This window comes from Platalea leucorodia, assembly GCF_965183815.1.
Source record: "Platalea leucorodia genome assembly, chromosome: 4".
NCBI classification, from domain to species: Eukaryota; Metazoa; Chordata; class Aves; order Pelecaniformes; family Threskiornithidae; genus Platalea; species Platalea leucorodia.
In genome coordinates this window covers 76,392,643-76,405,011 of record NC_138826.1, presented here as the reverse complement: position 1 = coordinate 76,405,011, position 12,369 = coordinate 76,392,643, and the positions used below count along the sequence as shown (strand labels likewise).

General features: G+C 36.2%; 1 protein-coding gene across 1 annotated transcript in view; it reads left to right on the top strand.

Moving 5' to 3' along the window:
- The window catches only part of CFAP54 (cilia and flagella associated protein 54), a gene marked incomplete at both ends in the record, with an annotated part of 119,345 nt that overhangs the window by 20,059 nt on the left and 86,917 nt on the right, over positions 1-12,369 (top strand). Inside the window, 7 exons of the mRNA XM_082311068.1 lie at positions 4,351-4,549; positions 5,607-5,702; positions 6,816-6,928; positions 7,044-7,212; positions 7,859-7,944; positions 9,908-10,042; positions 11,067-11,217. Coding sequence (XP_082167194.1) covers positions 4,351-4,549; positions 5,607-5,702; positions 6,816-6,928; positions 7,044-7,212; positions 7,859-7,944; positions 9,908-10,042; positions 11,067-11,217 — 949 coding nt within the window. The remainder of the gene's footprint in view (positions 1-4,350; positions 4,550-5,606; positions 5,703-6,815; positions 6,929-7,043; positions 7,213-7,858; positions 7,945-9,907; positions 10,043-11,066; positions 11,218-12,369) is intronic.

The following is a 12,369-nucleotide window of genomic DNA, read 5'->3' as shown; positions in this document are numbered from 1 at the left end:
TTCTTACACAGAGAAGCCCAAAACTGGACAGAATACTCTAGGTGGAGCCTCATGAGTTCCAAGTAAGGGGAGAAAATAACTTGTCAATGTGCTGTTTACACTTCTAGTGTAACCCAGTCTGCAGTTTGACGCCTTTGTGACGAGAGGACACTGCCGGCTCAAGTTTAAAAACCAGGTCTTTTTTGGCAGTGCTGCTAGTCTGAAAGTTGGTTTCCAGTCTGTACAGATGCATTCCTCCCCAGATGCAGAGCTTGGCACTTCTCCCAGTAGAACTACTTCCTCAAGTTTCTTAAGGTCCCCTTGGACTGAAATTCCATCGTCCTTTAATTCTTATGGTGTAGATATAGATCCATTACATATGTACCTTGTAATATAATGACAAAATTGAGGAATCTCTTTGCATTTTGTGAAAGACAAAAGGAAAGAGATACTACAAAGTGACATCTTTGCCACAGTTTATCTGATGCTAGAACAGATTCAAACAATCAGAGCTGAACAAATAGGTTAAATCTGGATTTTTTTGTTCATAGTTATCTAATTTATTCATAAAATACTTTGGGATAAGCTATATGTCGAAACATGTACTGCACTAGGTAGAGTAAAAGCCAAATAATTTGAAATAAGAATGATGTATTTTCTGTCTTAAATAATTGTTTAATACTGATATTTTTATTTATTTCTTTGCCATTAGTCTATATTATGTTGTTTTTTTAAAGAAAATTGGCTATATCAGAAAGACTTATCAGAAGCAACTGAGATTGCTCATTTGATACTGCTTATGGTTAATAGTAAAATTATAATGAAGTTATACCGATATGTTACAGATGTGATCTGATTGTATTGAATGCTTCTGTTACATAAGTTATTCATCAAAGCTTTTTAAAAGATTATCTGATACTTCAGTTTCAAATCATTAACTTGAATTGTAATTAATATTAAACAGCTGTGTGGAGAGCACAATCGATCTGTTCCAAACCTCACTTACTGGAAATTTCCTATTATCCAAGATAGGGCACAAACCTCAACATGTTCAAGTATGTGTGGTTTGCACATATAAAGGTACTGATCAACTTTCTCAAGGTCAGTTGATTCTGGAAGACTTAAGTACTTCTGAATGATGATCACCTAAAAGTCATGCTGAACAATTAGGATATTAGGAACTCATCATGCTTTCAAATAGGGTGTTTGCTCATCAGACACCCATCATGTTGCTAGGAACCTGTCTGTCACATAGTGGGAATCTCATATATCTCATCTCCAGAAGCTTGAAAAATCTTCAGTAATTCATTTTGTTCTGCAGTGTCTGTTCTGCTGTGTCAGTTTGACTTTCTGGCAAAACTGAATGCCTGAAGTTAACAACAAATTGTTAGAAATTACACTGCTTATAACTCCCCCACCAAAAGTCTTTTGCTTCTAAAATATGCTACAACAGTTCTTGTTACCTTATTCAAGAAGGATTAGTATTGAATTTTCATGTTTGTTTCTGCATGCCTTTTGTAGTTTTACAAGATTTGCTGAATGATGTAAAATCTGAAAGCACTGTTTTAATAATTATTTCAGAATATTTTGTAGGTTTATTAAGTGTCAAGTAAATGTGAAAATATGGGACATTCATTTTTGCCTAATGTTTTGACTTGCAAAACAATTTCCTTCTTTAATTATAGAACACGTACAATGTAGTATAACAGGTAGAACGGTTATATTTAGAGCTCAGTCCAGCATGTTACAGAGCACATTATGCTTGGACTAGCAAAGAATTAAAGCTCTTCCTTCTCTTCTAGTACGTATGCAGTGGAATTTGTTTTTGTACTTAAATCACCTTGAAAAATGGAAACAAGCTAGTCTAATCTATTTAGTTTAAGTTAGCTTTCACTGGTTCTTCTGCACCTGTGCAACGTTTGTTTTCTAAACATGACAAGACAATGCTTAGGCAAAAATAGTAGTAGTAGTAAATTACATGGCCATTCTGCTCTGCATTTTAATGAAGGTATTTAAAGAAAACTTGCAATTTGTGCTTAGCCTCTCCTGGAATATATGTGATGTATATTGCTTTCTGCTTGCATAGATCTGATTCCTAGATTGGGGTCATAAAAACAAATCCACGGTGTGCGGAAAAAAGATATATTGACTACAATTGCACAAAATATAAAACAAAAATTATAGTTTGTTTTGAAATTTTTTTAGTCTGCGAACGTCATTATGAGGATTTATTAAAAAAATATTGAAAATTTATTTTGGAATTCTTTTGGTAGGAGAATGTGCATCACAGAATCATGAAATGGTTTAGGTTGGAAGGGACCTCTGGAGGTCATCTGGTCCAACTCCTCTGCTCAAGCAGGGCCATGTAGAGCTGGTTGCCCAGAACCATGTCCAGTCGGCTTTTGACTATCTCCAAGGATGGAGACTCTGCAACCTCTTTGGGCAACCTGTGGCAGTACTTGGTCACCTTAAAAGTGAGAAAGTGTTTCGTGATGTTTAGAGGGAACCTCAAGTGTTTCAGTTTGTGCCCATTGCCTCTGGTTCTGTCAATGGGCACCACTGAAAAGAGCCTGGCTCTGTCTTCTTTGCACCCTCCCTTCAGGTATTTACATACATTGATGAGATCCTTGCTGAGCCTTCTTTTCTCCAGGCTGAGCAGTCCCAGCTCTCTCAGCCTTTCCTCACAGGGGGATGCACCAGTTCCTTAAACATCTTTGAGGCCCTTTGTTGGACTCTCTCCAGTATATCCATGTCTCTCACTGGGGAGCCCAGAACTGGACACAGTACTCCAGGTGTGGCCTCATCAGTAGAGGGGAAGGATCCCCTCCCTTGACCTGCTAGCAATACTTTGCCTAATGCAGCCCAGGATACTGTCAGCCTTCTTTGCTGCAAGGGCACATCGCTGGCTCATGTTCAACGTGGTGTCCACCAGGACCCCCAAGTCCTTTTCTGCCAAGCTGCTTTCCAGCTGGGTACTGGTGCGTGGGCTTTTTCCTCTCCAGGTGCAGGACTTTGCACTTCTTGTTGAATGTTATGAGGTTCCTATCAATCTGTCAAGGTCCCTCTGGATGGCAGCATGACCCTCTGGCATATCAGCCACTCCTCCCAGTTTTCTGTCGCCTGCAAACTTGCTGAGGGTTATGGAAGACGGTGTCAAAGGCCTTACTGAAGTTTAGGTACACAATATCCACTGCTCTCCCCTCATCTACCAGGCAAGTAATTTCAACACAGAAGTTTATCAAGTTGGTTAAGGATGACTTCCCCTTTGTGAATCTGTGCTGACCACTCTGGATCATTGTGTTGTCCTTCAAGTGCCTGGAAAGGGTTTCCAGGATTAGCTGCTCCATCAATATCCAATATTAACTATCTATCTTTTGTTTTTACTTTTACTATACTCCCATCAGAAATAGTTCCTCTTTCTTTGAAAAAGACAGATAGTTTTAGTATTGATGAGGCTCACGCATTATATAAGTTATTTGAAAACAAAAATAACCCGTTAGCTTTACTACTCTGAATGCTGTCAGATATTGAACAGATCAGGGTTTTTTTCATGAGGTACACATTTGAGCTTGTCTGTGAGTATTAATTTGGAAGCTAAAATAAAGGATGTGGATCCAGCAAAGCGAAAAGGAAATTCCCAAATTTTTGTCTAGTTAAATGTGCCTAGAAACCAATCTAAAGTGTTTTTATTTGGGAAAAAGCCAAGTAAATAGGACTGAAATGTTAATGGACTATGAGCAACATTTTAAAGTACTGAATCTCTGATTTACTTTATGTCTGGTACTGGTTTGGTAACCATATAACAGAACATTGAAATAAAATTTAAAAATATTTTCTTATATAGATCTCTGATTTCTTAGCTGTCAATAGTGCAAATATATTTGTGCGTGTTCTGCCTTGTATTTTTATGTTATATTGTTTGAAATGTGCAAGTGAGAGAATATAATAGTGTTTTGCTTTCACTGCAGAGCTGAGCATCCTAATCTTTCTCTGATTTTCTGCAAAGTGTGTAGAATTTAGCTCCTTACAGTCAAGTCTGTATTATTATAAGGAGAGATCTGGGTGGCTTTAAACTACATGGCCTTAGTAATCTCACTCATAATTTCTATGGTATTTTTTTCTAAGTAAAATACCATGTAGCAGTGCATGTGGTTGCTATGAAATTATGGCATTTCTTAAGTACTGTACCCACTTAGCATGAGGCTTTGCTATGCCTTTGAGGCATAAAATACATAACAACAATATATTTTACAGTAGATTATTTTCTGTTTTAAACATGTACTTTCTGCTGGAGAACCGTTTTGAAAGAAACCTTGCTTTATTGTAACTCAGTTTAGAGTTACAAGGCTTACATTACCTCTTCTTACTTAGTTGTCATGGCCTCGCACTACTACCGAACGACTGCTGACAGAAATGTTTGATGGTGCTGCAGCTCAATTCCTTGCCATCCTGGAAGCTCTGTCTGATAGTAGCAGGCATGTGTTGCGCCCTGCTCCACCTGTTCCTGATGAAATCGAAATTCGTGATGTCATTTCAGAGCTTTTTTTTGCAGGCCTGGAAATCCTCTCAGGTAACAGCATAAAGCAGCAAAGAGTGTTGGTGAGGAGCCCAGACCTCCATTTTATTAGTTTTTTTCTTTGTTATTTCATTTATAACAATAGCACCTGTAAAAGCAGGCAATCTTTCTTATCTTCTTAAAATTTAGGATAAAAATCTGGGCCAATCTCTGTTGTCTGTTTTATCAGTAAAAATATACAGTACTTCACGCATATCTTTTCTTAATAGGATGGAGTTCACTTTCTTCATAGCAGCCCATATGGTGCTGTGCCTTGCATTTGTGGCTAAAACAGTGTTTGTTGATAACGCACCAGTGCTTTGGCTATTGCTGAGCAGTGCTTGCACAGCATCGAGGCTGTCTCTCCAACCCTCCTCCCCGCAAAGGCCAGTAGGCTGGAGGTGGGCAAGAGATTGAGGGGGGACACAGCTGGGACAGCTGACCCGAACTCACCAAACGGCTATTCCTTACCACATGACGTCATGCTCAGCAATAAAACCCGAGGCTAAGGGAAAGGATGGGAGCACATTAGTGGTTATGCGTTCCCAAGCAACTGCTACACATCCTGAGGCCCTGCTTTCCAGGAAGTGGCTGGATATTTGCCCGTCTATGAGAAATAGTGAATAAATTCCTTTTTTTTTTTGCTTTACTTGCACACACAGCTTTGGGTTTTCTTATTAAACTGTCTTTATCTCAACCCATGAGCTTTTCCATTTTATTTTCTCCCCCTGTCCTGTTGAGGAGGGGCAGTTAGAGAACAGCTGGGTGGGGGTTTGGAAGCCAGGCAAGGTCAAGATACCCTGGTGTTTCATGTATTTTTTTCAAAAAAATCAGTCAAAGTTAGATTTAAAAGCTTGAGAAAAACACTGGACTTGATGATTCCTTCTAAACTGTTTTTTGCTGGGCTCTGGACTGAATATAGCCATAGTTATAGAGATATTTTATTAATAAAAGAATATATAAAGACTAAATATACTTCAGAATCATATTTTCTTGATATGATTACTGGCTGATTGGAATCTAACAAGTCAAATACAATATAAACTGATATAACGAATTGTCTATGTTAAAGGTGGAGCGAGCAGTACTGGTATTCAAGGAAGTCATTGCACCAATCATTTTGGTATAATTAATGCATCATCAACCCTTCTGCAGTTGATACTAACAGGTAAACTAACTTTGAATTTTCAAAGGCTTCTGTACCCAGTGATGCAAATGCTTGGTGAGCAGAATTCATTTTCATATTAGTAGCAGTTCTATGCATAAAGGGACTGCAAAATGCTGTCCTCTTTGTGTGAGATATGCTTGTTTATACATATAATGTTAAGGCATTCAAAAGGGATTATGTACAGATATCATTATGATTTTCTTAACACAAGCATTATTTAAATAGGATGTAGTAAAATAAGTACATTGTAATCACATACTATTTAGCATAGCAGTTCATCTAGATATGTTAATGTCCCTAAACAATCATTCAAAGGCCAAATTCTGCGATGATGTCCTGGTACATCCTTATGGAAGAGAAGTGGCATGCAGTAATAGAAGGACTGTCATAAGCTTGTTGAGCTCCTTGGACAAATCATTGTGCTGCTTTGGAAAATAACAGCTGTCTGTTACTAAGTTAATATTGCTAACATCTTTTAGCCAAGTGCTGACGTGCCCAAGTGACATAACAATGACTGTAGCATATTCTTAGGACTGCAGAACACTGCTGTATGTATTAGCTAAGACACTTGCTTAGAGTCCCAAGGACCAGGGAATCCCTTTTCTGCCTTACTATGGTTTGGATAAACTTGAAGAGTGCAAAAATAGACTCCCTATGTGTACATGCACATTTTCTGATGCAGTAATGAGAAATCCTCACCTGTCTTGCAAGAAATTGTTCCTGTTTCTATGCATTATTTTTACTAAATTTCTGGGAAGAAGGGTCATTATGGGGTGGTAGCCAGATTTAAGCTCTTTCTGCAACAGAAAGGATTAGGTCCTTGATATCCTCTACACAGGTATGTTAATATCAATAATAGTACAGCCTCTTTGGAATGTAACAGGACATTGCAGATGCATCATTAAAGTAGTATATAAGCATAGATATTAGAGCAAAACAATAAAGTTATTGTATCTTGTAGAGCTATTGAAAAATCCTTCAAGATTATGCTGACTATTCAAAAGCACATGTGGAGTTTTATCTTTGTATTTATCAATACCCAAATTATTGCTTAAATTAAACTTCTGAATATATGTATTAAAACAAGATAAAATATTTTTGTCATCACTGCAGGAGAAAAGGAGGTGTCTGGAGATGCTGCTGTGAAATTTATAAAATTAGCTTTCAGCTATGAAGAATGGGACGTGTTTGATTCTGCTATTGAATTTGTTGTTAATTTTCTTCAGGTAATCCGGGTGCTATTTAGAGATTCTTTATGTAGTCTTTTCCTTTGAGGGTAAGGAAGAGTATGCAAAGTACATATTTTAAAGACAAATTTCTATTGTTTTTTCTGTCAATTAGGCTCAAGATGACCCAACATGGAAGAAAGCTGAAATGGAACTCAAACTTCTTACACTGATGCGACCTTTACTATTTCCAAGAAAATTTAAACATGGTTTTTCTATTAGTGAAAATAATACCAAAGAAGCTAGGATGCCTGATGGTTCTGAAAAGAAGCAAGCATTCAGAAGTGAGTGTTGTTCAGTTATAGCTGTGTTGGCATTTCAAATATTTTTGCAGAAAGAAATTCTGTTTATTATTTAAAAACTATTTAATATGGTGCTTGCAGTATTCTATGACAAAAACTAGCAATCGAGAAATTGCAACCAACTGAATTTTGTCCAGTTTTCATTTGCCAAAACATGACTTTATACCATTTCCCTTGAGTGTGAAATAGCATGTATGTTTAACATACATCATGTTACATGCAAAGATGTAAAATGAATGGATGTTTTCAGACACGTTTTCAGGAAAAAAGTTAGTTAAACAGACACATTTGACTTTCTTTTGTCCTTATACTCCATTTATGTAAAATTTCTTGGTATCGAAGCAAGAAAAACTTGTTAAAGCAGCTGTAATTTAATTGTATAACATTCCAAAAACCTGCAAATATCTTGAAAACTTTCCATTCCCCAAAATACCAATGCTCACTTTTCACAGAAAGTGAATAAACTTGGGAATATCTGTCCCCTTTGTATTTACTATTTTTTAGAGTATATTACCTGCTGGCATAAATTGGTAAGTCAATTCACTCAGATGTTTTCAAACATAGGTTTGTAACTAGAAATAATGCCTTGCCTTTCCTTTTCTTCCTTTTTTAAAAACATTGAATATAGGGGGTTCCTTAAAGCACGGAGAGCCTTCTCATGATCTTATGATTTTGGCAACAACAGTATTTTCCTGTGTCTCCACATCTAAGCAGGTATAATAAAATTAGAGACATTATTCTGAATGAATCACATAATCTGCAATGAATGCATGTAATTTAAGACCAAAGGAATCAGTTGCATGATTAACAAACTACAAAAATGAAATAATATACCCATAAGATGTGATCAGTTTGTGATTTAAAAAAATAACATTTGTTTCAATTTTTTTATTTTATTTTATTGGTGCTATGTACTCAGGCTACTTTAAAAATGTTTAATAGATATTAAATCCATGTGGAATACTATAGAGCTAATTGCATGTTTCAGCTAATCAAGCAGAGATCAAGTTTCTGATATTAGATTTAGGTGGGCAAATATGTTCAGCTGTAGAAAACATTTCTGCAATATTTATAGGAATGGGTGCAGTGACCCTAAGGAATGATAATGCCTTTATAGCAGTGGTATGCCTGCAATTTAAGGTAAATTCTCACTGCAAACAAACAAGCAAGGAACAGCAACAACAAAACCGAAGAGAGTGGGAATTTTGTGCTGAAGTCTGCATGACAGAATAATCCCATTATGTATCTGATGGTTTATTCCCAGAGTAACCACTTTTAGCTTACTTGCTCAAATTGAGATGTCCCTTAATGTGCTACTGTGAGGGGAAAAAAATTACAGTGCAATGGCTCCACTAGCATTTACACTAAAATAGTTTGTGATCCAAAAGATTAATGAAAAATTTTACTGAGAAAAAATGTGTTCTGCTAACATGGCATATGTCTTAACTGCAAAATTAATTTTAGATGTAATTTTAGTATTGCCCCAGTTTGAGTATGACTGGGGCATACACATTTTTTAGCTTTAGTGTAATATTTTTAGTCAAATTATCCTGCTTGTGAGGTAGTTATACCTTTAGATGGCATGATTTGTCATTTTTTTACATGACCACTGTATTATGGAGGCTCGTTACCTGGTTTTAAACTCTTCTGATTCTTATACAGTTTCCCACAAATCCCTTGGTACCTAATCTGTCCGGGGAAGAAAGACAAATTCTCCCTTGATTAACAGTGAATTCACTGATGGTGAAGTTACATGATATAGCTGAGCCAATCTAACAGCTTGCTGCCACCAAACAAGTCATCTTGATTTACTTCTTTTTCAGTCTTTTTCTCCCCTCACTTCTCAATATCAATATCCCTGAAATCTTATGCTCACACACATACAAATGTGCAGATAGTGTGGATATAGCAAGTTTGAGTTTCATTGCACCTGACATACTAGTCCAACTCTGGTATAAATGGTGATAAAGATATGTACTGATCCTTAATCACTGTTCAGAATGTGTTTAACACAGTGTAGACAGATTTGTTTGCCTTTTAAAATGTGTTAATTAGGAATAGAGTTTTGCATTTGTTAATTATTCTCTTCATAAGATGTAGATGTGTTTTAACATTTCTTTCAGTTAGGTATTCCACTCCAACCTTTTTTCTAGTAGTTTAAGTTGTTCTTCACTGCTCCCTCATCTGAGATGCACCAACAACCTGTGGAAGTACTCTGTCAATGCAAAATGAAACCTACTAATTTAGATCTTCTGCAAATATTTAAATACTGTAACAAATATCCCAAAGTTAATATAACTGTTAAATTACATTACTGAGTTTCCCCAGAATGTATTGACTATTACAACATTTCACAGATAGTTAATTTGCTTGTCTCTCCCGTGTACTTTTCATCTCACTGCTTTCCTTGTCTGTGTGACTTTTAAGAGCTTGACAACAAAAAAGGTAATACAAAACCCCCAAACGCTAAAACCACTTGTATTGTTGGGAGGAGAAAAGCTTGGGTGGTCTACCAGAAATTCCTTTTTAAAAAATATTACTTAATCTTTCAAAATGTTGTCATCCCTTATAAGAAAATCAAATATGATTATTTATTTACTTTGAAAAATTTTGAGAGTGTTTTTATACTGTATATATATGCTTGTTTCTACAATTATGTTGTTCTTTTTCTTTCCAGAATATCCAGCCTGACAAAGAAATACTTGTTGATGTAATAATGTTTTTGTGGCAGAAGTGTAAAACAGGACTTCAGCGAATCCAAAAGAGTGGAAGTGACTGCTTAAAATATATCCACAAATACAAAGCTTACCAAGTACTCTTTATTATAATGTATTTCTCTCAATATGAGTGCAGTCTGGTATAGTAAAGCCAAGATAAAATACTGATCTCCAGTCTAAGTACATTTTGTTATGGTAAAATGCAGATATATCTTCTCCACTGAAAATGTGCATTTTATATAAACAGACTGTGCTTCCATATGGTAGTATCAAAATACTTCTTAGCCTTTGCCCAGTAAAGTAACCCATTCTCTGACAGTGGGCCATGATAGAAGCTAAAATAGTGAAAGCATTCGGGCATGATGTAAGAAGCAGCATTTGGCGTGTTGTGGTGGAAAATATCAATATAGTTCAAGAAAGTTCCTTAGATCAATTGAAGAAAGAAGGAAAAACCTTACAGCTTAAGAGAAGGAACATGAGGGTCAACAGGATTTGGCCCACTGGACAGACCCACAGCCTTACCTTGAACTTTTCCTGAGCCTGAGAGGCTCTTGGTGAAATACAGTCTTGTGAAGGATAATTTACACTAGTTTCTCTGGGCTGCCGGTTGATGCTGACCAAACAGTTTCTGGAGAAGTTAATTTTGTGGCCTTGACCCCTATAATAAAATTGTTGAGAGATTCACCAGAAGGTAATGTACAGTTTCCTCTGTGTGTACAACAGGTGCAGTCAGGTCTCTTTTATACAGTTTAAGTGGGAAGATATGGGGATAAATGACAGGCAAATGATCAAATCTTCTGTAAGGCTTACCACACTGTGACAAAGTATAAAAGATGTGCCCATAGAACATTCATAAACCTTTCTAAAATAATAAAAAATGACAATATTCTAAAATAAAAAAGTCTGTTGTCTGAAATATAGGGGCTTCAGAGCAGAACAAATTCAGCATCTTAGTCTAGTGGTATTCAAATAAAGAAAGGAGTTGTGTCCAGGTTTATGAATCTTTTTAAACAATTTTGAGTGCAAAATCCTATCTGTCTCTGTAATACACAAATAGCTTCCTAAAATGTATTTTAACTCTGTTCTGATTCTTTTTCTTTCCCCTTCCCCCATTTTTAGTGGGTTCATGTACTCTGGATGATAAATGAAATAATTCCAAAAAGCAGCATAGCAGACACTAATGTTGTAATGTTTGCAGAGGTAACCTTACGTCTAACTGCAATACTGGAAAATGTAGCTGATTCTGCAAGTAAATCTAAGAAAAAAGCAGGTAAAGCTTTCAACAAAAATGTAGTTGTCTTTCAAGAACGGCTTTAAAGATTGGAACTCTTTGGAGTTGAAAACTTTTGCAAATATACATATTCAAAAATTGTTGTAAAGAGATTATTGAGAGTCGAGCAATAATTTTTTGTACATACAATTTCATCCATAATCAGAGCTAATGAAGCCTGCTTTTCAAAGGATTTATGCCCTATTTCCTTTCATTTCCAGTTTTGCTGAAGTATACATTTTTGAATCACATCTCTTATGATTCGCCGTTCCCAAAGGTCTTCTACATGTCTCTTAGCCCCTTCAGAGTAGCCTCGGATCACTCATACGTTCTCTGAATATTGGCTAGGCAGAAGGCAGTGTGTGCTGTGGTTCATTTGGAGCATTCAAGTGCTGGTTGACTAGTGGCAGGCCAAACAGAAGAGGAAAATATTGAGGTCATACTGAAGCTTTTGCTTTTATTGGGCCATTAAATTGGTTGTCTTGTCTACACAAATCTTGATTTTTGTACAGGAATTCAATTGTCTTTGAAATTGAACTTAACTTGGTTGACATTATTGGGATATAATCCAATCACATTAAACAAATTTCCTTACAAAACCTGACTAACAGTGTAAAATATGAATATTTAGGCATACTTTTAAAAGTTCTCTCTTGTTGTGGATGTAGGATCTTGGAATATGAATCATATTTCTCGTAATTTTTTTGCAGTAGCTAGCGAATAGATTTTAAGGACCCTTTTAGAGCCTATCTAGGAACAGAAGAGAATGACAATACCTTTTGCTTTTTATGAAAGTAAGAAAATCTTGGAACACTGCTATTTCATTATAAGGTAGAGTAGGTATTGTTTTCTGTGAATCCTATGAAAATCAGACCATACTGATGGAGATTGGATGAATTCCCATTGTAGCATCACTGCTATTCTTTTTCATTCAGCTTAAATATGTCTATTTGGAGGAAAAAAAACCCTGAATAAATAGGAGCCATTGCTCAAAACAAGCTGATAAATAGCCAGTCAAGCACATGTGTATGCTGAGAAGAGTCTTTTTACTGAATGAATGCTGAGTGAATATAGATTTTCTTATTTATGAGAAAGAGACAGTGAACAAGCAGAAATAAATAGGCAAAAGTGGCACAAGGAGTACAGGAGTGA